The 26,438-nt window shown below is 43.9% G+C and overlaps 1 protein-coding gene across 2 annotated transcripts in view; it reads left to right on the forward strand.

Annotated features, from left to right (window-relative positions):
- Window positions 1-26,438, forward strand: part of CREB3L2 (cAMP responsive element binding protein 3 like 2) — a 74,349-nt gene that overhangs the window by 17,629 nt on the left and 30,282 nt on the right. For both annotated transcript variants that reach the window (XM_041398569.1, XM_041398570.1), the window contains exon 2: window positions 20,060-20,276. In XM_041398569.1, the coding sequence (XP_041254503.1) occupies window positions 20,060-20,276 (217 nt within the window). The remainder of the gene's footprint in view (window positions 1-20,059; window positions 20,277-26,438) is intronic.

Genomic DNA, 26,438 nt, shown 5'->3' on the forward strand with positions numbered 1-26,438 from the left:
CATTCCCTTATGTTTCCAAGAAGCAGTAGGTTGTGAAATGAGCTGCTGATGAAAACAATGCCGTTCTGAGAGGTCGAGAGAAAAAAGAAGTCCAAATTTTGTTTGAGTTGTACAGGGCTGTGTGCTTGGGCTGCTGCTGCTCCAAAGTTGTGTAATCTCACTGATCTCTTAAATGAGGTCAGTCCTGATTGACCAACAGGTAGAAATAAAGTGGAAATCACCCATGGGAGGGAGAGCAAGAAATAAACCAGTGGTTAGGTGTTCTGGCTCTCCACTTTAGAGCTGCTGGCATAACTGAACCTGAAGTAGCTCCCTCGCACTGCTTTGCCAAGGTGGTCTCTGTTAGCTTGAATAACCCACAAATGCATCTTGGCTGAACTGGATTGGAGCAGCAGATGTGAAGTGAAGCTGAGAGACAGTGACCTCTGGGAAGGATGGTGCCTTCTGTTGAATATGAGAAATAAACCAAAAAGTTTCTGGCAGAAGGGCACATATCTCTCGAGGTTATGGCTGTTAAACATTTTTATCTTGGAATTCCAGTGACACAGCAATACTAGGATTTTCTTGGTGCGGGATGCTGACAAGAGGCTGAACCGCACCTTTTGGTGAAACAGATAGGATGGAAAGTCAGGCTATAAGAAACCGCATATTTATGAACTCCTTCTGCATTTGCAGTCTGGTGTGATGGCTTCAAATTGAGTCTTGCAGTTGAAATGTGCCTCTTTGTTGTGCTCAGCCTGAGTTTTAATGACGGAGCTGGCGTAGCTGAGCTGGCGTAGCCGAGTAGTTTGCATGTGACTTTGCCAGGACTTGCTCACTTTTCAAGATGTGCTCTCATCCATTGGATATGAGCAGCATTTAGACTCTTGAGCTTTTAAAGATAGGTTGCCAAAGTATGTTTCATAGCTTGATATTGTTATAACACTCCTTCCTCCATGTGGGTTTTCAGGCACATCGAGGTTTTCTGAAATGTGTTCTTTCAGCTTTGTTCACACTGGTTTGTGTCGTCTGAGATCCCTGCTTTCTTCACCGCTATCAACAGAGAAAAATGGTTTCTCAGAGTTCGAGAAAATCTAAGTGTTACCCAGAAATGAGGATAAGATAAGACTGTGGTCATTTAGGCTGGGGAGCATACCTTCAAAGTCTAGGAACAGGCAGAAGAGCATTCCATCACAATAGGCTGCCTTGTAATTGCTCCCCTTGCCCCTCCCCTTCCCCATCCACTTAAAAGTAAAAGTAGAACTTTTAAAAGTAGAACTTGGGAAAGAAATAAGAAAGACAGAAAAGAAGCCGACCCCAAAACGTACCCAGCTAGGGCAGTCTGAGACTGTGGAAGCAGAAGCATGCAATTAAAAAAAGCTGCGTGCGCCCGGTCCTAGACATTCCTGCAGCTGCAGGCTCCTGGCGCGGTGTCCGGGTGGGCTGGATCCCTGCCAGCCGCTGCCTCGGCCGGGACTCTGCTGGGGAGTGAGCGGCGGATGGGGGACAGGCGGGGGTTATTGCTCTTTCTCCACAGGGCCCTGAGACTGCTCCTGCCTCTGCTCAGAAATGTCTCACTTGCCGTGTTTATGTGCCTTGGACGAGACGCGCTGAAGGAAGAAAGAGCGTCAGAAATCCGTGTGAAAGGCAGATGGAGCACAGCTCCCCTCCAGCGGGAGCCCACCTCTGCCCTGCACCGTGCCCGCACAGGCCCCGCTCTGTGCGACCCCGGGGCTCACAACAAATGGCTCTGTGTTTCCATTGGATCTGGAGGCAAGGGCAGGGCTCAGCGCCAACAGTCAGGCTTTTGAGACCCTGAGACCACTGAGCCGTGCGTGTGTGCATAACTTTTAACCAAACCCCGTTGAATCCATGTGGTTTTATTCTGCCGAAGGGATGATGTAAATCCAGGGAGGGGTTAGCACATGGGTTACTGGTAGTTAAATATAAAGTGTGAGAGCACGGCTGGGATGTTGGTGGGGTGAATTGCGGGGATGCTCTCGCCTCTTTCCAAGGACAACAACTCTGTGTTTGTGCTTTGGGCTGAGGCAGGCCTGAAGCTGCTCTGGGCACATACTTGGTCTGTCTTTGCACAGGGTTGCTTTTCCATACTGCTGCCTGCACTTGTCCCTTTCGTGGCTCTGCTGGGGACTGTCATAGGAAGAGGTGCCTGGGCCTTGTGCACCAGTGTTTTAGCTTAACCCTGCCCTGGAAGGCGAGTTAGGCACCTTGTCCCTTCCTGAGAACAGGAGTGGCAGGGGTGAAGGCCTGCTCCTGCCATCAGGAGAGTAATAGTCCTGCAGGTGTCTGGCACAATGTTATCTTAAAACAGGGCTGATTTTCTGGATATTTTTCTAGACCTTGTTTATCTGAGTTTTTGGGCAGTGACTAAAGGGTTCAGGTATCCTGGGGCTAGATAGGTATCTGATACAAAAACACCTGGGGTGTTCTGGGTGGTGGTTGGTGAAATATTGTCCCTTTTCCCAGCATCCCCAGGGCTCTTCCACATCACAGGCTCACAGGTGTGCTCTTGTGACACCACTGGCATAGGCTGAATGACCACAGGGTCTTTTTGCTGCTAGAGGTTATCTTGCTAAGGATGAAGCTTGTGTTTATCAGTAGAGGTGGCTTGCTGCTGGTGTTCCTGCACCAGTTTCACAAGTGTGCTCTTGTTTTCAGGAAGAAAAGACTCATTGCCATGGAAATTTGAGTGTTGAAGGACAAGATGGGGAGCTGTGCACATTCCTCTTTTGCTCCCTAGTTGTGTTTTTGTGTCTTGCTTATTCTTGTCTTATCACTGAGGGCTTCAGAAGGTCTGTGTTGTGGTTCTTGTAAGTCATGCTGGGGACCCTCTCTGTAGTCCTCCTTAGGTGCTGGATTTTTTCCCTAAACAAAACACCAACTTCATAGTGTTCCAGGAGAACACCTGAATATGTGCATGAACATCCCTTAGCGGTGAGAGATTTCACAGCCCTTGGCTGGGTCTTTAACCTGTTTGCTTATTGGCCCAGTTGCCCCTCTTGGAGGTGCAGAGTCGTGGTCTTGTCTGATAATACAATGAATTGCCTAACAATACTGTGATGTGGTGTGAAAAGTCCTGTCCAGCTTTTATTCCTGCAGGTGCAGCACTGTGTGTGGAGCCTCTGTCGTATCAACAGAAAAGCCAGGAATACAAATTTCTACACATAAAAAAAGGCTGATTCTTAGCATATATCCTTGTTTACTGTTTGAACTTTTAATAATGGATTTACATCAGGATCAGACAAATCATCTGTTTGAATAAGAATGGCTAGAGCACTAAACCTTTAAGAGCATATCAGTTTGTTGCTGCTTTTATTATTATTTTCATTTTAGTTAGGGAATATGCAGTTTGAATTGCTATTAGAGCGGGAATCTGGTTTAAATCTATTTCCATGTTCTGTCCTGACCTTTTCTGGCTGGCTTAACAAACCCTGTGAATAGGGGAGTAGGTCTAACTGCAGCTACATGCACCAGAGATTGAAGCACTGTAGGCAGGATGGGGAGATTAATGATCTCTTCTACCTACTCCTTCCTCCCATCCCACCCACCTGGTAGCTTGTAGAATAGCACATATGGGAATTATGTTAAAAGCTGGATGGTCCATTTAAATTTCTGTTATCTCCATCTGTTTGCAGGCTTTTCTGGGTGTGCCTGGCTGTCCCCATGAAGCTCAAACTGGAGGCTTGTGTAACAGAACCCTTTCATGGAACAAAACTATTAGGTCTTTCTATAAAATGGCCTACTGTGTTCCTTTTACAAAATGATACCCTACTGGACCTTTTGAAATGTTACTAAATATTTTTATTGCATTATTAGAAAAATACAGATAAGTTAGTGGGGAAAAGAGGGACAGCTACTCTTTCCAAAAGGAGAGCTATTTCCCTCTACTGTCCTATGCTTGAGTTCCCAGCATGTGCATGCTTGCAAGTGTTACAACACAGGAGCAATTCAGCTTACAGAAATCCCAGAAATACTGAGTTCTTCTCCTTTGGCATTAGTGCCAGCCATGCTCATTTTGACTTGCTGAAGACCAGATCTTCCAAAGCCACCTGAAACCACAACTTGTTGGTAGAACAGAGCACTTCTTTTAAATCCCTAGCTGTTTTTGCACACCCAACACTTTTCTAGGAAAGTTTGCAGACTCTGCAAGCTTGAACATATTTCATGTTCTTTAGTTTCCTTTGTTAGACTTTGCAGCTCTTGCAGCTAGAAAAAAAATTAAAAATAGAGGTATAGAGAGGAGGGTGCTCAGCAGTTCTGAAAATCTGATGGTTTTAGTTTTGGCATGTCTGAGTCTTTGTATTCTTATTGCATAAGATGTGATTATTGTGAGCCTTGATTTATAAAATCTTGTAGTTTGTAGAACTTTAGTCTCTGGAGAACAGAAGCTGCTGAAGGGTCTGGAGTACAGATCTTCTGAGGAGCGGCTGAGGTTGCTGGGTTGTTTAGCCTAGAGAAAAGGAGGCTCAGGGGGAGACCTTAGTGATCTCTGCAACTACCTGAAAGGAGGTTGGGTCAGTCTGTTCTTCCAGGTAACAAGCAATAGAAAATGGCCTGCAGGTGTACCAGGGTAGGTTTAGATTGGATAATATGATGGAAAAATTTGTGGATGGGGCTGTCAAGTATTGCAACAGTCTGCCCAGGAAGTGGTTGAGATTCTATCTGCACATAAGCATTATGAATGTGAAGCTGTCTTGGTTAGAAGGATGTTGAAATGCTTTACAGAGGAACCATTTGTTCTTGTATGTTAGTTTAATGAATTAAAATTTGTGTGGCTTTGATGTGCCTTTTTTTTTTTTGACAGAAGCAAAAGACAGTCTGTGCTAATCTGCTGAGTGCCAGGTACTACTTTCAGTTCATTGGGGCAACATTGGTTCAGTGCTTGGTCTTCTGGCACACTGATGCCTGTCCTGGCAACTTGGTTTGGTTTCATTTCATGATGCTGAATATAAGTGGTGTGAAGTCAGTCCTGTCATCTGTAGCCAGCTCCAACCTCCACAGGAAGCAGCAGTTTTAGGATCACTTCCGTTTCTTCTTTTTTCGTTCTTTTAGTTAAAGAACCTTCCTGGTGCCACACATTTGTCAGTGTCCCTTATGCAACAGCTTTCTGTGTAAAATCTGCTGCAAGTTTCAAATTCCTCAAGAGTCCTATGGCATTTTGGTCTCCCTCCCTCCCAGCCCAGATGGTCTGTGGCAGATGCTCATGCAAAATGTTATGCAGCCAACGGTGCTGTGTTAAAAAAATGATCTATATTTAATACATGGACACACAAGCACACACACACACACACACACATACACATGTATAGAAATCTATGTATATATATCCTAACTGGCTCTGGAGTTACACATTGCTGATAAGCAGTACAAGGTTCCCCGATTATTTTTCTGGCTCTGTACCTGTGTTTCCCTAGAGCCAAACAGACTCATTTAGCTCCAGGAGAGTTTTCCTCCCTTTGGGTGCCCTCTGCTTGAACTGTGTAATGCCAGGGGCTGTGCTGGGTTGGTGCCTGGCAGCGGGGTCTCGTGTGGCCAAAGGTGCCTTGCAGGCTGCACAGAAGAAATCACAATGCCTGAAATTCCAGAATGCGGATTTTGATTTCTGAGCTCCTGAGCTTGCACTTTACCTCTGGGTAGCCCTCAGAGCCTAAAGTACTGTATGTGGTGTTGGTGAGGTGACATCTTGAATCCGATGTTTGCCCTCATGTCAGGAAAGGGATTGAGGTGCTGGAGCAAGTCCAGAGAAGGGCAGCAGAGGTGGTGAAAGATTTGGAACACAAATCTTATGAGAAGCAGCTGAGGAAGCTGGGGTTGTTTAGTCTAGAGAAAAGGAGGTGCAGGGGTGACCTTCTTGCTCGTTGTACAGCTATCTGAAAGGAAGTCATAGCAATGTGGGTTGGGTCTCTTCTCCCAAGGACAGGTGGAAATGGCCTCAAGTTGCCCCAGTGGAGGTTTTAGATTGGATAATAAAAAATTTTCTTTACTGACAGGGCTGTCAAGCGCTGGAACAGGCTGTCTAGGGATTGAGTCACCATCCCTGGGGATTTTTGAAAGATGTGCAGATGTGGCACTTAAGACCAGGTTCAATGTTGGACTTGTCAGTGCTGGGTTGGACTTGAAGATCTCAAAGGTATTTACTAACCTAAACAGTTGAAGTGCTGGTGTGTGTGTCTCTCACTCCTGGCCTTTGTGCAGTGTCCAGTGCCGTACCCTGCAACAAGGGGCTTTCTCTCTCTCCCAGCTGGCTTTGGTTTTCTTATGATCCTGATAATTTTGGCATTGAATGTGATGCAATCTTCCATGCCACTACCCTTGAGATCCCTCCCTTGTGACTGGAGAGTATCACTTCCTTACTGCCCTTGGGTGCGTGGAATGAAGAGGCAAAGGGCGCCTTTGCCTCATGGGACAAGAGGCCCAGGCTGGTCCAGATGGTGTGTGATGGCAGCTGCTGCCTAGTCCTCTAAACACCAGGCCATACTTCTTTCCTTAGAAGAAGGAAAATGTGTTGGTAAAGTCTGGAAAAACCACATTTTCCACACTACTCCCCCTGCTTCTAAACTGTGGGGTAATGGTTGCGCAAGCAGGGGCTGAGGGGCCCCTGGAGGCACTGGCTGGGTGCTGGGATGGGTCCCATGTCCATCCCCAGGCACACCCCCAGGCTGGGCCTCCCCTCCCTGCTCCCCCATTTGGGCACCCTGCTGCCTCTGAATAGCTGGAATGGATCCTGGCCATGGCTGGCAGGGGTCTGAGCTAGCGCTGGCCGGGATAGCAGGAATGAGCGATGACGTGTGCCTGTGCTTATGCAATGTCTGATACTTCCCTGCGTCGTCTCTGTCCCCAGAACGCTGGCAGGCTCTTTCTGCAGCCTCAGGAGAGGCATCTTCCACGCTGCACAGCTCACTCACTTGCTCAGTATATCCAATTAATTAAATTTCAGTGCCACAAGTGAAAGCGGCTTTGTTTATGCATTAGGGTTTGGGAGATGTGGATGGGGAAGATGCTGCGCAGGGCTCTGTGTGTGTGTGCTGGCTGGAGGTGTTGGCTGGAGCATCTTCTGCTGGCATTAATCTTGTAATTAATCTTTAAAACTGGATCAAACTCATCCTTTCCTTAAATGCTCCCTCTCCTTTCATTCTGTCAGCTGGTTGCTTTTAAAGCTTTTCTTTTTCAAACTAAAAAAGCTTTAAAAACTTTTTTTTTTAAAAAAAAGCTTATGTCTAATGTAAAATAAGAGCACAAGTAACCTTGTTACACAGTTCTCGCTGTGTTTGAATAGGGTTGCACATTACACACTTGTGTTTGTGCTCTTTGTCAGATTTAAAGTAAGAAAGTTATTTGCCTTTGATTTCTCTGCTATGGACAGGCTTTTGCTGTTGCAAACTTGCACTTGGAAAGGATGATAGACCCTGAAAGAGATGCCCAGACACATGCAGCTTTACTAACTAGAAGACTTAAAAAAGACTTCGAAGTGAGCAGCTGCTAAATGACTTCTTTTGAAGCAAATCCCTTCATGTGGAAGCTCCATTTTAATTTCCCCATGCACTTCAGCATTCCTCTTGCTTGGGCTCATGGGGAATGTCCTGTCATCACTGAAACTGGCCATCTATTGGATGTGGAAATCAAATGTGGACTCTGAAAATTATAACAGTGGTCTGTGCTTGTGAGTCCTTGCAGTATGTCACAACCACTTGCTTGTGGTGTGGTGTGGTGTGGCTGCAGATGCCACTCTGATCCTGAGGAACAAATTAGTTTCAGAAAGATAGGGGATAGTTTGCATGTGTGTGTTTGCAGTTCAGTCTCTTTGACAGAGAAACCCTGAAGTCCAATGCAAGCTTGCCAAATCTTTCCTCCTCTGAGACCCTCTCCCAGCTTGCTCTCCCAGCTGTTGAGGTGGGGCTCTTGCAGTGATGGCAAGTGGTAGGGGCTCCCTCTCCCAGCTAGTGGGGAACATGCGTGCAGCCCTCACCAACCCTCTGGTGTGGAGAGGAAAGCTGACTCACTTGTGCAGCAGAGCTGGAGAGCCCAGCCTTAAAAATAAACACGGGAAAAGGCTTTCCGTGGGCTAGTGCTGTGGGATGTGCCGGCCACTTGGAGTTTGCCGAGCGCCGTGTTTGGAGCAGGCTTGTGAGCGGGGCGTTGTGTCTGACATGAGCAACCTTTGGTCTCAAACCTGCCTTCTTGAACTGTGTTCCCCAGCTGCCTTCTTGATAAGGATATCAGGTTATCTGGAATACAGGTATGCAGAGTCGCATCAGCAGGTTTCCCAGCTCTGGCTTGGCATCAGTTTCTCCAGAACACGCTGCCATTCTGGTATACAGCCTTGTTTGGCTGCCAGAGGGTCAAAGGAAACAATTATGATGAATTATTTTAACCTTATGTAAATCAAGAGCTATAAAACTTTCCCAGATTGTTTGAATTCCTGCATATCTTTTTAGGGCAACCTCTACTCTTCAATTAAGAATGGCTTGGGTCGAAGAATTTGCACTGTTCCTTCATGATTGATTGTTCTCCCTTTTTTTAACATTGTGAACCATAGTGAATGGATCTGGCTCCAGATGGTAAATTTAGCTGCAAGCTGGTCGAGCCATCCTCTGAAGTCTTATTCCGTTTCATTACTTAGGAACATTCGTGTTCTGCATTTGTTTCCTCTTTGATAAGCTGAATACGTTGGTTTCTTCTTTTCTTATTTGCTTTTGAGGCAAGATTTCTCTTTCTGTAATAATTCTTGTGATTCTCTGAACTTTCTCCAGTTGTTCAACTTCCTTTTTTAAAAATTTGGTGGCATAGGAGTGGAGCCTGGCTGTGGCCAGTAGCAGCTACATTCACCACGAACACAGAGAAATTTGTGCTTCACACCTCTCTGTCTTCTGAAGTCCTCAAACTCTGGTTTTGCAGGGAACACAGACTTGTGCAGCAGGTTGTGTGATTGGCATGAGGCTGCAGTACAGAGCTGTAGCTGGGGGTTGAGCTTTGCAGGCACACTTCTTTTAAATATGAAAGAAGTTTCTCATTTAAGAAACAAGTACAAACAAAAGAAGTCCTAAATAAATAAAAAAGGCAAAAGATTCTGCAATACCTCCCTGCTGTTCTTTGGGTGCTGGCCTCACAGCATGGGATGGCCAAGCAAGTGTTCCCAGTGCTTGGCTGCACCTGGAACTGAGTGAAACCCCAGCACTGGCTGAGGGGCTGAACCTGAAATACAACAGGGGCCTCCTGCATTTGAGGCATGAGCACACATCTGCAATAATTCCTCCCTAGGACTCAGTGCTTGTGGTACTTGTCCCACAGATGTTTCTTCAGCCATGTCCCTGAGTCCTGGGGTCTTGGCTTCTCATTGTCATCACCCAAGTGTGACTTGGAGCCTTTGGTTTACACCATAAGATTCTTTTTTTTTTTTTACCTTCAGCTTTACTTAAGACATGTCTCTTGTTTATGGCTGCTTACCAAGATCTCTGTGTTTTGGTTTGGTGACTTGACCTTTTTGTTACTTGCTGCCCCTGCTGATACTGCATTATCTGCAACCTTCAGCAGTGGTGGCTTTTCCTCTCAGGTCACAGTATTAGAGTCTGGGGCCAAGAACTGATCCCTGTGGGAACCCACTGGAAACGTGTGGCACAGTCAGCTCATTTGCGTTTCACATCTGGAGATTTCTGATTTCCTTGTTACACTGAATGGGGCCTGTTGACTTCATCTCACTCTGGCTCTGTTTGTATAGCACCAAGTCAGTTGCCTTACGCTACAAGGGGTATTAAGCTTGTAATATTATTTCAGAATGAGAGAAAATTTAAGAAGCTTGATTATCAGTTATTGTGGAATTATAAGCATAAATTAGATTTCTCTTCCTTCTGGAAGTTCTTGGGCTCTTCACTACTCTCTTCCCTTTTCCATCTCTTCCTTTCATCTGAAATGAACAGTAGGTAGGTTAACTTGCTGTTACTTTGGTTGCCTTGTTGACATTTAAATATTTTTGTATTATTTCTTACAGTCCATTAATATTGTCTCCTACTGAAAATAGTTTCAAGAGCTCCTTAGAAGCTCTATTTAGACTTTTCAGATGGAAGTTTTCTACTAATTAAAATGGCCAACTTTGAGTAGCTGTTTTTATATTCTCTTCCATTATTGTTGGAATAAAAGTCATTTCATTATCATCCTGTGGGATGGCTGTATCATCTGGTCTTATATAAAAAACAGTAATTCAGAACCGCCCCCTCCCAAGAATATTCAATTAAACATTGTGATCTTCTTTTTTCTCCCCTCAATAACTGCAGCCAAGCAGTGGCCTGATCTATAATTAACATTCTTCTGGATCCTGACAAACTCAGAAGCAATCTTTCTCCATCTGAAATGCATTTTCTATTAACTCTTTCTTGTTTTCTAGATTCTGATTTATGTTAATTCTCAGTAATTTTTCCTTTCTCTCAGTAGCTCAAATATATAATATTTATATTCCCACGGTAAGCAGGTTTGTGTGGTTTTCTCTTCACCTGCCATGTTGAGATGGCAGTGGTTTTGCCTTTCAGGTGGGGAGGAACAAATGAGAGAAAGTCCAGAGCAGTCACGAGAGTAAACTCTGTAATACGCCGAGATTTAAATGGCAGTGCACAAAAGTCAATGACACTTGGCAAAAATACACAGCTGGGGATGGAGGAAGTTCTGGTACAATCTTAATATGCTGCTTATCTGTCACTGCTTTATTTTATCCCTTTCCAGGTGCTGTGACTTTGACTCTTCCTGTTGTTTTCCTTCTGTTCTCTTGCTTTTCTGGCTCTGCTCCTCCAGAGTCTTTGCCTGCAGTTTGCAGCTTCATTCCCAGTTCCGCTGCTCTTTCACCTGCTTGGGAGCAAAGGCCTTGGAATGGAAGGTACCTCAGAGGAGCTAGAGGTGGAGGAGCGGGGTGCTCTGAGTGGGAGAGGGCTAAAAGAACAAGCTGAAGTGTCAGGTCACAGACAAATGATGGCAACACTGGTTTGAAAGTCTCCCCTGTATTCCCAGGACTCATGAGGAGAGAGATCCACCATACCTCTTGCTAGATAACCTGTTCCACAAGTCCCTGCATCTCTGGAAGGAAGCAGAGAGGAATAATAAGCACAGAAGTTTGGTTTTGTTTAAGACCTGGTCTTAGGGTACAGATGTTTCCATCTACTGCTATCTTGGGTCCTGAACCCTAGTCCAGTGCCACTCATGGTTTATTTATTTGTTTTTTTATAAAACTGAGTGAAGTAATGTTTATTGGCGCTGGGACAAAAAGCTTGCCATAGGAAACTGGAATACCAGCTCTCAAGTGTGGGGTATCTGAAAATGATTTTTCCAGACACATGCTTGTAAGTGTATATTTATTTGATCTTTTTCATATCCTGTCTCCTTTTTTTTTTTCCTTTCTGCAGATTTCAGCAGGGCTTCAAAACAAACTTTGCCTTTGACAAGTGAAAAGCAAGTGACCCACCCACACTCTTGTTTTGACATAAAATGAAATGTGTCTTCTCTCAGAGGAAGGTCCCAAAGTACCAGTGCTAATGGAAGTACTGGTCCATACAAAATGAGGTGCCAAAACCATTTCTTTGGTTCCTGTGTGAATTTCTGCAGAGTTAATGCAGAATTACAAGTGCAACGTGGGTGTCCTGAAGTATCCATCTCATGGTACAGAGGACCACTGGGGGTGGCTTTAAAATGCAAGGCTTTTTGCTGTGGGATGCATTTGGTAGGGCTGGCTCATCTGAAGCAGCTCCAGTGTCATGGCTTCAAAAACCATGTTCTCTTTAAGGTACAGGGTAGGGATGCTCTTGGTGTTGCCATCATCAAGTACTGTCACACTGTTCTTCATTAGCTTGCTGGGGCAGTAGCAGGTTTGATATTAAACATTATGCAAAGTTTCAAACTGGAAATGTTTTGTCAGTCAGGGATGGGAAGTCTGTGATGATTCCTGCTGTTGATGAAGTCCTAGCTCTGTGTGCATCCATGGTGTCTGGGCTTAGTGCAAGCTCAGGGGAAGGGTGAGAGGTATGTCACATCAAACACCAGGATGTTTCTACTGAAAGCAAGGTAGAGGACTTGTTTGGAAAGGTGTTCTTCAGGTGTTCTCCAGTTTGTTTGACTGTCTGGTGAGATCACACACTGGAAGAATATTAGACACACAACCAACGTTTTCAGTGCACGGTACTTAATGTGTAATCCTCAGTGACAGCAGCACTGAACACAAAGTCCTGCCAGTGTGTTCCTCCTTCTGCCCTGATAGCAGATATCTGTGTGATAGACACAGGTCCTGCTGGGCAGGGTCTAAACCCCGTGGCAGCTCAGGTCATTGCAATCCTTGAGCTCTGCAAGGATTGGGCAGTTCATCCTCCTAGGTAGGGCAATATGACCTGTTGATTTCTTTACATTTGTTTCACAGAACCACTCCGTTTTTTATTCTCCCTCCACTGTGCTCAAGCACCTGTTTCTTGAGTTCAAGAAAGGGTTATATGTGTGTGGTGTGTTTTTTTCTTTTTAAAACTATACACACATCTGCAATTTCAACTGTTATGTGTATGAATTTTTGGTAGTCTTTATGGAAACTAATTAATGTTTTCCTTAATCAACTCAGGGTGTCTGCATTTAGGCACTTCATAGTCTGACTCTTCAAAACTGAAGAGTGCCTAAACAAACATTGAAGAGCTTAAATTTGTGTCTTTTCAAGCCTCAGTCTCTATTCTTAAAAACAAACAAACAATGCATCAGAACACTCCCTAACCAGTTCTATAAATCTGTAAAACAAAGACTACTAACTCTTTTGTGAAATAAAATGCCCAATCTCTCCTTAAGCTGCCAATACTGATCATAAAGTCTTACTTATTTTATAATATCAGACAGCTTTAATTAAAGGGCAGGATTTTGATGGGTGGTGTGTAGGTTTGCTCCAGTGTTAGGAAGAAGAAAGAACGATGGCTCCTGCAAGCTGGAACCCTGCCATTTAAACTTTGCAGCCATTAAAGAAGAAACACTTTTGAAGGAAAAAATAAGGATTTTTATTTTAAATGTCAAGTGCCTTGGCAGTCAGGACTGGCAAGCACTGCTGATAGAGCAGAAGTTGTTTCCTACCTACACCAGTCAGCCTGGTGAAAGCTCCTCCTTTGAAAGATACTAATTTGGTCCTCAGGGAGAAGGCTGTTGAGAATACTTCAAATATGAAACATCTGAACTGGAAAGCATCTGTGTTCTGCAGGAGGTCCCCTGCACTAATGGGAAGCTAGATGTGAAATTATGATTTTTCTGAGGTTTCCTAGCAGTATCAGTGGTTATCTTTTCCTACTTCCTGTTATAATTCTGAAGTCAGCTGGGAGTTGGACTTGATGATCTTTATGGGCTCTTTCCAACTTGAGATATTCTGTGATCTCTGAGATGCATGCACTAGTGGATTTTGTTTAAAATACAGGAACTGTGCTGGCTGTGCCCTCTACAAAGGGCTCATCTGTACCCATCAAAAAGGGATGCTGTTGCAGGAGGCCTGAGATGTATTTTCTTTGCTTTCATCCCCTCCCATTTCCATGTTGAGGGAAGATGTTAAGTGAAGCCAAATGCAGTGTGCCGAAGTGGTGTAAAACTCTCCTATATTGTTCTGTCTCTTGTCAAGAAGGAACTGGAGCAACCATGTTCTCTTAAAAATGGCTGTAAGTTGAAGCAGCTATGCAAGAGCAAAATGTGTTATCCCTGCTGCTGAGCTCTTGGGCAGCAAAAAGGGCCATAAGTGCCCACCATTGAAGTGTAAATTTTGTATACAATCTGAAAACTTTCTTCACTGTTTAATTTTTGGCTTGACCCTGTGAGTTACACAGAAGACACTAGTTTGATGTAAAACTTGCAGTAAATCCAAGATCCTTCTATAGAGCCTGGAGGTGTAGCTAGGGTGTAACCAAGCAAATTAATATTATCTCACCGCAAATATTTATGACCGGCACTGCATGGCTAGAGCATGGGAAAAAAACCCCAAAAAAACAACAAAAACAAACAAACCAAATCAACATACTTTTCTTCTCTACACACAAAGAGAAAAAAAGTCTCTTCTGGTCTCTTTAGGTATCTTGTGTGGGTGCTAAAAATCATTGGAGACCCCAGTGAGTAAGTTTTGGAAGCTGAGCTCCCCTTCCTGTGTGGTGTGTCATGCTGACTGGAGGTGGCAAGGAGAGGCTTGACCCTACTCTTGGCGGCTTGGAGGCTTGTGAGATGCAGATGGGTCAGTCAGGCCTGTCCTGCAGCCTCTGCTGTCCCTGGGGGTAAGGAACTGTGACCCTGCTGCTCACTGGGTGAGGGGAACGGCATGGTGACAAGTAATGGAGAGGTTCAGTGTTCTGTGCTTCTGCTGCTCAAGCTGGCAAAAAAAAAATAAGGCATAGGGGAGTGGGGGGGGGGAGAGCTGAGAGAAAAGAACAGCTACATCTGACCTGAGAGCTTAGTCCAAATGCTTACTTGCAACACAGAATTAATAATGTACTTTGAGGTCTCAGTCAGGGACTGACATGGGGGCAGCCTTTTTGAAGGGTTTCCAGCTCACTGACTCACTGCTCTTGCCCCAGTGACTCACTCCTCTGGCTTTGGCTTTTTGGGAAGGGGGTGGGAAATAGCAAAACATGTACCCAGCCTCTTGAAAAGTTAGGCTAGATCCAAGAGCTATGTACTGGGAGAAGGGCAGGGGATTGTGAGAAGGATTTTCTTATTTGGCGTGACCCCAAGAGGCTTGGGCTAGGAAGGAGAAATAGCATTCTTTTCTCCTCTTGCAGAGAGTGGACTTAAAAGTTTGAACTTGAGGGTTGTTTCTCACCCTTGCCTCTGCTGCACAAGGGCTTCTGTCCTTCTGTCTTTAATTTTTGTTTTTCTTTTTTTTGACCCATATTTAGACCTGTCTATTTTAGAGTTTCATTTAGATTTTAGTTATCTTTTTAAATACAAAATACTGGTTTTGGTGGGGGTTGTTAAAGAAAAAAGTGAAAGAGTATTTTGGAAGATGGGCAAAGGAGTAAGCGTGGTTCTTGGAAAATCCCCCTGATAAGTTAAAAAAATGCATGTCTGCTTTGCTAGTTGTGGGGTGGAAATATTTGAGTGTTTGCAATGGAAATGTGTGCATACATGTGTCCATAATGGCGTGGATTATAAGATTTGCTCAGCATGAACTTCAGCATTTCCAACTGTGTAACCCAAGCAAGTTGGGAAGATGTGCAGCTTTAATTACCATGTAAAATCTATTAGCTCTGAATTTCCTGGCATTTGTTTTGCTGATTACACAACCTGTATGTTATTCACTTAGTGGATTTTTTAAAATCTGTCTACATTTTTTTTTAGTGCTTAAAATGAGTACATGCTGGTGTGAGAGTCCAAACAATTGTGTCTGCTCTTACAGTGGATCTTATTGCTGGTTTCAAATACCAGTTTTGTGTTACTCCTTATATTCTCCCACAAATGAGAGAATTTCAGTATAGTTACTGAGCAGACATTAAATAATTTTACAGTATAATAAAGACATAAAACCCGGGTTGTTTGTACCTGCAGGTGGATGGTGAGATTTTTTTTTAAATGAGTGCCTGTTGTGTACCTGACAGTTCCTCCTGTGGAGGGGTGACGGATCCCTTCAGGATGGGGAGACTTTGGGGTGAGCCAGGAGGGAGCCACTAACTCCCAGGAGGGTAATATCTTGAATTTGTTAGTGGTTTAAACTCTGGCAGGGCTGCCTTGCGCTGGTCTGCTGAGCTTATTCTGCAGAGTGCAAAAGGTGCTGTCACTGCAGCTCCCCTCTGGCATGGCTCTGCTGGAAAACGTGGGATTGTGATGCTACAGCTGGTGTTTGGGACTTGCAGCTGATGCAGTGCATTTTCCAGGCTCAGCAAAGCCTGCTACTTGTTTAAAAATTTAAATATAATTGGGAATAATCATTTTGGGCTCTTGACTTCTCTGCATTCCTTTTTTAATGAGTTCTTAGAAGGCCAGTTTTCTGAAGATTAATTTTTAGCCATGGTAACATCATCTTCAGACAACCAACTGGGCTAGTGCTGCTCTCATCTGGCTTCAGGTCAGCTGGTGGAGAAGCCAGCACTGCCATGCACCTAGCAAAACCGGAGTGTTTTGCTTCACAGACCTTCATTTGATCAGACAAGAAATAAAAAAAAAACCCTGGTCCCTGAGGCAGCTGGAGAAAAGGGCCTTTATGTGGCAGGAACAGGCAGATGCTGTGCAGAGCTGCAGCCTGCGGCACAGCTGGTGTGCAGCCAAATGCTACTTTCCAAGATCTGTCCAAAAATCCCCTGTGCACCCAGATCTGAGAGCTTTCCTCTGTTTGCTTACTGCAACGGCATGGCTGGAGGTGTTTGTGCTCCCCAAAAACACCCAGGATGTAGGCATGAGCCAATGTCCAGCCAGATGAGTGCTGAACCTCCTCAGGGCTGCCGTTTCCTTTCTGTGTGTAAACAGGAGTGCTGCTGTTGTTTTTTCTTCTCAGGGTTCTGGGGGAAGGGGAGGTGGAAGATAAGGTTACATCTGTCCTAAATCCCTGACTTCTTACAGAGGTTAAAATCCTAGCTGAACACATCTCTCTGCTATGTGGTGAGAACAGTTTAATAATTCAAACAGACTCCTTGTACTAACACATGTCTGCAGTTAGTGCTGGGGCTGCCAGTGGGGTGTGAGGATAGCAGGAATCTGCCAGCTGAGCTGTCTACAGAGGTATTAACAACAAAAAGGGAAAAGAAGAAGAAAAAAAGGCAGATTCTCAGTGCAAGTTTTTAAAATTTTTTAAATTTTTGTAAAGGTGAACTCTCTGAGTGAAAGATGCCTAGCTGAAAGCCATCGACAAGGAATTTCTTTCTTGTGCAAGCAAATTTATATACAGGTTCTAAGGGTCAAAGTCTGTTTCTTTCCCAAATTGCCCTTTCCTTTTCCTGAGCACAGGGCTGGTTGCTACTGTGTCAAAATTGGGGGTTATTCTGGGGCTTTCCAGCTGTGGAAGTGGCCGATGACTGCTGAGGTGCATGTGGAAGCAGAGAGGAGAGGAGGAGGAGGAGAGGGGTTGGCAATGGGAGGATGTGCTTTGAAAAGACAGAAGGAGCAGCTTAGGTGTAGGTGGAAGTTTTGGGGAGCTGGAGGTCTGGCTGCCCCCGGGTGGTTTTTGCATTTGCTGCTCAGATGCCTTTTCTTCTTTACTTCTCTAAGCAAACTGAGCCACGTTCAGTGAGACAACTGTTTTATTTGGGACAAAACGTGATCAAGCTTTAAGCATTCACTGTAGTAGAGAAGTGTATATCATCTGAAAAATTCCTGTAAATCAAGGAGCCCGTGGTTTTTTAAATCAGAGTAGTCCAGACCTCTAAAATTGTCTGTTTGCTGAGTTCAGTAGCTGCACAGTCTGACCTGTGGCAGTCTCTATTGGCCAGTGTACAATGTTACATCAGAGATCATTAAAAATAAACTTGATACTTATAATGAAACTAGAAAATAATTTTAGAAACCAACCATTTATTTATTCTCAGATAATTCTGTTATAAATGCATGTTCTATTCTTGCTCACAGCTTGCTGCTTTGCAGCTGCATGTGAAAAGGAGAAAGCACAAATATTGACAAACGTGTTGAACATCCTTCCCCACCCTGAGGTCCTCTTTCTCTCTGGTTTTCTGAAGCTGAACGTTTGTTTCCTCCTTTGCTTTTTCTGAAGTGGTTTTAGTAAAATTCCCCATTCAGAAAGGGAAAAAAAAAATCTGATGGGCCTAACTTCAGTCAAATGGAAAAGTAAAATAACACTTGGTAAGCTTTTATTTCATATCAAAACTGATAGACAGCTAATAAAGTTCCTTATTTGTGAATTTGCCAAAAATAGCTGAGTAGCCTGTGACCATGTTTCTTTAAGCTGAGTTTGTTAAGTTATAACATCTAAATAGTCAGACTAAGTCAACACATAGATATGATATTTTCAAGGATGACATCCTGAAATTGGATGATGCTGGTGGTAAAGCAGCTGCATGTGGAACCCATGGTACAAATACTGTAGCAGCCATATTCCAGCATCTGCTACTCATCAGTCAGAGTAATGCATGCAAGAATTAGAAAGAAGGAAATGCTCTAGCTTTAGGAAAATATGTAAACAAATATAATTTACTCTTGCCATTGCTCCAAATGAAAAGAAATGTGCAGACTGGGGGGAAAAGCATTGTCCCTAAGAAAGGTACTGCTTTTTTATAGGTTCATCCTTGATTTCTTTCATGGATGGAAAGTATTTCTGTGCCTTGTTTACACATTATTGGCTGCCTACACTGTTTTATTCAGTGTCTTTATTGATGTACCAGGATGTTCAACTACTCTTGTGCATCCTTTTTCTTTTTTCTTTGCATAGTGGGGTGTTGTAGTTTATACTTTTATCCTTGTTGGGAAGCACCTGTTGTGAAGTGCTACTGAGTCCTTGGGTATCAAAATTAAAATAAACAAGGCTTTCTAAGGTGGTCATGACCCTCTTGCAGAGTCCTCTAAGAGTTTATTAGTGTTATGATTTACAGTAAGTAAATATGAGGCTACAAATCTGTTTTGCCATTTGTAAAGGCTTTTCTTGAGCTAGTTTGTTATTCCAGCATAGCAGCTGTGGTCCTCTGTTTATTGCCTTGTATTCAGTCAGTATTTTCTTTTCCTCATTGTTGGTCAGCATTGACTCAAGACTTACTGATTTTGAAAAAAGGCACAGTTAGCATTTGGAAGAGGTGCTTGAACATCCAGGAATTCTGTGAGAGCCAGCTGTGCTCAGGGTTTTCAGCATGAGGCTTCAAGCCACAGGTGCTGCTGGAGCTGTGAAATGTGAGTGTGTGAGGGTGAGCACACTGCTTCCCTTGTGAGTTTGTACAATATTGACTTGTTTAATTCTTAATTTAGCCTACAGGAAGCTGAATCTTGAATTTCAGTGTTTGTTTCTGCAGGAGAGAGCATGATGAAGAGCCAAGATCAATACTGCTTGCAGGAACTAAACAGATCAAACAAACTTGGACTTTTATAGCATCGTGCCTCAGCTGACAAAGATTCCTATATAAGATGGTAGATAATTGCTCATTGTTCAGAAAATCTCATTACAATTCACTGTGCAAGGATTTTTATACAAAAATAGAATTCTTTGTGTGAATGAGATGAACAGGAATGGTTTGTTGCAGTGCAGATCTTTCATTTGTCAAAGGTGTAGTTTTCTGACATTGGAAAGAAGATGAAGAGACAGAGTTTTTGGCTTTTGATGGGAGCTGCATTGGAGTTTGGAGGAAATAGATTGCAAGGTTTGGTTTGTGCTCATTTTGAATAATAAACAAACATGGAATTACTCTGCTACATGCAGATCTAACACGTGCTGCTGGTGTAATGAATTCAGTGCAACACACAAAGTAATAATTAGTACTGGTTGTCAGGAGCTTTAGCTCTGGGGCTTAGAAGCTGGATATGGGCTCTAGGTGGAATGCTACTTCTAAAATAGATACATAAATCAACAGAAAACCCATTTTACAGCAAATGTGTTAATTTCTTGGCTGTGGATGTGCATGGACCCGTTTTCCTGGAGCACACGGAATGTTCTGCACAGCTAAAACAGTCATATGTGGTGTCAGTCTGTGCTGGAATGTGTTTCATTTTTCTTCTGTGCTTCAGTGAACATTAACCCCCTATATTCTATTCTGTACATAACATGTTCTGGTGACAGATCCTGCAGGATCTTTCACTCTGTCTGAGGGAAATGTGCTTTCCCATTTTTCCCACTATAGTGCACCACAGTGAGTACCTTTGGTGTGGCAGGAGGAGACTGCATCAGGACATGAGTACCGTGCTTCCATTTTCCATTTTTGTTGCAGTTTAATGACAGGCTCTTCTGTATGTATGCCTCTGAGAGGACTTTTGTTCTAGCTGTAGCTCTTCAACTTGAAGTAGTGATTGGAGGAGGAGGTTGTTAGACAGGGTGGTCGATCCTGCTGCTGACTGGCACAGATGACCAGTGCACACATAGAATTGTTCTCGTCTGTTCCCTCCTGTGCTTGGTGTGACAGACAGGAAAGGAGATAAACTTTCCCCTGCCTTCTTGTCTCCACAGCACTTCACAGAGTTCCTGGATGAATTTTCACCTGATGTCCTAGGCCAGCTGTTGAATGATCCCTTTTTGTCTGAGAAGAATGAAATCATGGAGGTGGAACTGTCCCCGGCGTCCCCAGCGCCCCTCATCCAGGCTGAGCACAGCTATTCCCTCTGTGGGGACTCCCGACCCCAGTCTCCCTTGACCCACATCTCGACTGATGACAACTTTAATGAAGGTACAACACACTGAGCCCACGTTCATTTGTTGTGATAATGCAGTAATGAAATGCTCCTGGTGGAACTGTGGCTGTGGAAAATGGTGATGCATAGAAATTGATGAAAACCCATAGCATTTTTAACATGCTATCTGGAATTCAGCAGTTATAAACATCTGGAGGGGAAAAAGGGGAAAGGCAAGAATGGTGGGAGGAGGAGATCCAACCTTCTTGTTGTGGTGTGAAGTGGGTTGGTGGAGGAGCAAGACCATGAATATGTGGTAACTATAAGGAATAATAGCAATGCCAGACTTTGACTCCTAAAAATTGGTTTGTCTTCACCATTAGCTTTACAGTGCAAAGAAGTGGAGTGTTAAGCTGCATTAGAAGAAAAGGGAGAGAGATAAGTCCTTTTGGCTAAGCATTGACCAGCTTAACTGTGAAGATCCACCTTCAAAGGCTGAGAGTTTTGTAGTCCAAAGTGCTCTGTTGGAACAAGATGAAATCTTTCAGAGGTTTGACAAGAGGACAACTAATAAAACCTGTGAGAAGGATTTTTCAGTGTGGGACAGGATTTTTGGAAATGATTGGGAAACATAATCTGCAGAAAGTTTTCCATTTTTCTATTTACTAGCTGTTTTATAGGAATATTTTAAAATTAACGTATACAGGAGATATTAGTTGTGGAAGGGAAAACAAGCACAAGGAACATCAAGTTTTTCTGGAAGTTAATAGGGGGAAGCTTCAAATTAGGCTAAAAGTGAGGGGAGTTTCCTTTGGGGAAAATTCCTGAAGAAATTCATACTGCTGAGACTACTGTAATAGAGCTGTAGTCAAATGATGTTTTAAAAAGCCAAGAAGCATTAACAAGTGGGTTTAAAAATAGAAAATGAATGGAAAACACTTCGTCTTATGTTCACTCTGCAGAGTGTTTCATAAGAGAGGAGGAGGAGGAGGAGTTGTTCTTGGTGTTTGGGATTTTATTTAATCCTAACCCCAGAATCATGCTCATGACCTTTCTGCACCTATTGACTTCAAAACAGTGAATACTTAAAGATATTGCAATATTAGAGTGAACCTGTCTGTCTAATAGATATTCAAAGGCATCACCCTGATGATTTTTCATTCCTTGAATCTGTGAGAGCAGGAAAAGAGATTTTTTTGGGTGGCAGTACTGTAGGGCATGACGCTGGGGATTGAAAGCATCTCTGTTGTTAGACAGTGAAGGTACACAGTGCTCCTGACAATTCCAGTGAAGACCAGTCCCCTTGGTGGAGTAAGGGCACGGATACTGGGAGCACCAGTGTCCTTTTGGGCACCACCAAGTAAGAGTGTGAAGGGGAGGGTCCTTATGCTCCAGCATAATCCTCTGCTGCTGGGGAGCTGGGAGGGGTTTTATGGAGTGGCAGGAGCTGAGACACATATGGAATGTCCAAAAAATTTGGATTCTCCAAATACCCATCCCAGTGGGCAAATTAGTGAGCTCTTGTAGTGTTTTCACGATTTTTCCCTGGTTTTTGAGCTTCAGCATGCAGGAGGGAGGCTGAGAAAAAGGCCGGCCTTGTTCAGCACATGATCTTCAAGGCAGGTTTAAGCCTTTCGGTGTCTGTTTCTGTCTTTTGTTTCCATTCCCCCCGCCCCAAGTCTTCCACCATCTTATTGAAAATGTTATTTAATGTTTCCTTTTAGCCATTATGGTGGAGTGATTGGTTGCTCTGATTCCATTTTCCTGCCCACTCCTGCAGGGGAATGAGTAATTTCTGCTGTGAGCTGTTTCTTGCTGGCCATTGCTTGGCCATTACTATAATTTCTGAAACTGCTGAATTGACCTATTCCTGTAATTGTAAATTTTAGATGAAGTTTTTCTAAAAAGAGCTAGAACTGTAAAACTTAGGAAATTCATGAGTCTGGGTTTAACTTTTCCGAGAAGTCCTGTTAAATTCAAGGTGAGCACACATTTAAGTGTCCATAAAGTCAAGATCCAAACACTGGCTTTCCCCACTTACTGTTTTGACTTCACTGTTTTGAGGCCATTTCCCCAGCTTTGTACAGAATAACTTTTTTGAACGCTTGCAGCATGTTGCTAGTGTGGGATCTCTGAAGATGTGCTTTTAAAAGCACATAGACAAGACATCTGGCATTTAATGCATTGTTTGGTTTCTTCTCATGACGAGAATCTATTCTTAGATTCAGTTTTGCATAAACTTTAAAGATACTAGAGGGAGAGAGATTTAGAGGCTTGACCTGCCTGCTTGCAGCTGGTTGATCACTTTTGTTTGCCTGAAGTGGTGAATAAGACATATGACCTGGGGAGGGCTTCAGGCTGCAGCATGAAAAAGGAGGCTGTGTCCTGTGTACAAACTGTCCACATCAGCTGCACTACCACCTCTCTCCCACCAGGCTTCTGCTTTCTAGTTTTGATACCTGGGCTTTTTGAACCAACTGCAGAGTGGCTGTGGAGAAGGACAATGGGTAGCTGTGGAGTGGAAAATGCTCTTGAAACAAGAAGAAGAAGCTGGGAGGGCAGACTGGGAATAGGGCTGATGGGTAAGGGAGATCTCATTGCATCCTTCTGAGGCACAGCTTCATTTCTGACAGCTGTAAAGAAATAGGGAAAGAAGCCTGATTTTCTGTTGTGGTTGGTGCTGGTTTGTTTTCAGTTTTTCAGTCTCTGCAGCCTTTTAGAAAGGGGGGGCTGTGGGTCAGACAGCCAGGGGCAAGGCAAGACCCAAGTTTCAGCAGACACTATGGTTATTCTAACTAACAGGCTCAAGAGTGTCGGCTCTTTGCTTGCCCTCCCATGCTTGATCTTGGTAGCTGTGGGCACAGACTTTGAGGTTGTGGCTGTCCCTTGTTTTGGACATGAGATGCATGGGTGACAGCTGAGTGCAGGTAATGCTGAGGGGCTGGTGTGTAGCAGGAATGTGAAGGCAGAGCCTGCAGCATGTCTGTGGGGCTCTTCATCCTCTGAGATCAGTTCAAGTGCTGAGGGTGTGTTGTGGTGGGTGTGTGTTCGGTTTTTCCAGTGTTTTTCACTTAGTGAGCCTGGCAGGGCAGAGACAATGGACACCTGGCCAGTGATTTGGATGCTGTGTCTCCTCAGATTGTGCCCACATTGCTGGGTGCATTCCTTTCCCAGTCCCTGGAGGGCTCTGCTGTTGAGGCTAGTCTGGGTTCCCACCTGCCCTTCCTGTTGATGCTTTCCTGCTCAGGAATGCTTTGAAGTTACTTTTGGATTTGAAGAGGCTTGTCTTGGCTGAAGGTTTGACAGAGTGATTGCTGAAATTATGTGTTTCTGTTTTACTCCTAGCTGTGCCAAAATGAGCTGGCCCCAGACTGTAACCTGTATTGTTAACTGGGTTTTTTACTGCTAAGGTTATGATTTTCTGTAATGTGCTTTTAAAACTTGAATTTTCTTTTTCAGCTTCTAAATTTCAAGTCCATCTCCCTACATGGTTTGAAAAAGAAAAACACAAACAAATAAGAAACCCAAATGAACCAAACAAAACCCCCAACACCGTGGCTCCCACTTTTCTCCCTTCTACGGTAAATCCATCTCTCATCTCAGGCAGGGCTATGAAAAACCCTTGCTAAAGTGTAGAGTTTACAAGCAGTAGTCAGTGTCATGTGGTGACTCTGCATAGAGGCACCTCTGGGCTTGAGGCTCAGGTTGGTCTTCATGCGTTTTATTTGTATCCATATGTATGCACACATTTAATATGCATGTGTGTATGTGAGTCATAAGAGTTTTATTATTTATATTAGGTTATATTACATATCCTAATTTATTTTCTATATATAGAGAGGTGCACTGTCCTGCTACTGTCTGTTTTTGTTCAAATACTGAATCAATGTAATGTGAATGATGAAAATGGGAATCTCTGCTGCCCTGACTTTAAAGAAAACAGAAAGGAAAGAAGAAATTCACTTGTGCTTTCAAAAGTTGCTGTCAAAGCCCTACTGGTAATTTTTTACAGCATATTCCTGCAACTTTTTTTCTACGTCATTTTTTTTTCTTTTGTGTGTTTATTTAAGAAATGAGGAGGACGCCATTTAGTGGGAGTGGTCTGTATTTGTATTGATTTTTATGTGGAAAGGTAGCGGTCAATCCTTGTCACCATTTGCAGTGTTCAAGTCATAGAATCATAGAACTCCCTATGAGCTGGAAGGGACCCATCAAGATCATCAAGTCTAGTTCCTGGCCCTTCACAGGACACCCCAGAATCACACCATGTGCCTGAAAGCATTGCCCTGTATGAGAAAACAAAATTCATACCGGAGTATGAGAAGATTTTTTGAACTTCTGTATATCCAGGGTCCACAGTCTCAATAGGTTACTCTGCATCAACCCTGTAACTCCTACTTGAGCAGCAGCATGTCTGAAAAATGCTAGTTTTGATTTAGAGGTGGGCGTTTACTTATGGTTACTTAATTGTCAGCTTTATTTGCAGTCTGGCCTCCTTTAGCTTCCAGTTACACATAGATGAGATACCATTATAGCCTTTGTTTCTTTTAAAGAACCATCCGCTCTCTGAAACGTATTTCCCTAGGTGTTTGTAGCCTGTGACTAAGTTCCCTCTTGACTGCTGCTTGGGTACAGTCATCTCTGAAACGTATTTCCCTAGGTGTAGCCTGTGACTAAGTTCCCTCTTGACTGCTGCTTGGGTACAGTCTAAACGAACTGCACTTCCTTGGTGTTTCCCCTGGGTGGAATCTTCTGGACCTTCATCTATTGCCATGCCTTTCTCAATACAGGGACCTTTGCAGTTTCTTTTTCAAACTCTTTGTCAAGTGACTACAGGAACCGATTTCCCAGGAATAGTTTCCCTGATCATGCATGTTATGGGAATACTCCTCCCACTTCCAGTCCTGCTGTTTGCCAAACCAGTGATCTCATTTTTCCTGTAGTGTTGCACTGACAGCTTGTGCTCACTTAGTTATGTACTGTGAGCATCACGTCCATTTCATGTGTGTTGAAGCCATAATAATGATCTGCCTTCACAGCATCTGTGTGGGGTGTGAGGAGAAAAACTGGGACCTGAGAGAGAACTGTTTTATTTGATCACAGTGCTTCTGTGGATAACTCATACCTTAAAAGAAAAAGAATAATGATCTTATATAGGTCACTTAATGTTATCCAACCTTAACGCTGTAAATCCAGCCACCACCTCAGTCTGTGCCTGATTCCCATGTATATAAAGGTGATATGATTTTGTTTCTTAGTAACTTTGATAGTGATGCAAATGATCTGTGGGTTTTACATGGACTCCATGCTGGTCAAAGAGGGGATGCTGGTATGAACGATGATCATTTGTTATGAAAAAAAGCTATTTCTGCTATGCATTATAGTTACTGTGTATTACTGCTGCTCATCTTTGCCCCTTTATTTAATTTTCCCTTTCTGGCACTTTAGAAAGGACCCCAATGTTTGGTAGTCAAACAGTATCTCTTTTGTCCCAGCAGTTCTGAGGGCTTCGGTTTCATTATTTGCGGTGGGAGCCTGTGTGCGGTGGGAGGGGGAAACGCCATCTGGAAAATCTGTAAGAGGAACTGTTTGTCCATGAATGTGGGCTCTCACCTCCCAGAGGAGAGAGGGGGAGAGGTGGAGGCGTTGGAGTTCAGCATTTCAGGCGTAATAAACAGGGCTTGTGTCTGACAGAGAGTGCTATGTGAGCCCAGAGCTGGGCACTGAGAACCATCTGAACCCAGGAGAGTGAGAAGGAAGCAGTTATTTCTCCAGAAAGGTCCAATTTGCCTTTGGGAGGTGGGAAAGGCTCAGACTGCAAAGCTGGGGACACTGAACTTCCTTCCCTGAAAGTAGCATGTCCAGCAGCATGCCCAAAATGCATGCATGAGAAGCCCTTTTGGGCTTACGGTGCAGAGGTGCTTCTCTGACAGATCAAGTAGTCATTTTCCCCAGAAACAACTTGTGAGCCTTTTCCAAGGGGTGCTTTCCCTTTGCAGTTAGCTGGCTCCCAGCTGGCAGCTGTTCCGTGGTGGTGAGCGCTCCTAGGTCCCACTGCTCCGTGTATAGAGGCACTCCCCTCAGAGAGAGGATTCAGGTGAGGACTGAACACTAGTCCAAAGGCAGCTTTGCACACAGGGACCCTTGGTGCAGTTTAAGCACCCTCTGCATCAGTGTGTCATTAGCATGTGGTGAGTTGAGCCTGAGACTGCAGATGG

The sequence above is a fragment of the Onychostruthus taczanowskii genome, unplaced genomic scaffold (assembly GCF_017590055.1).
Source record: "Onychostruthus taczanowskii isolate IOZ18803 unplaced genomic scaffold, ASM1759005v1 scaffold15, whole genome shotgun sequence".
Taxonomy (NCBI): domain Eukaryota; kingdom Metazoa; phylum Chordata; class Aves; order Passeriformes; family Passeridae; genus Onychostruthus; species Onychostruthus taczanowskii.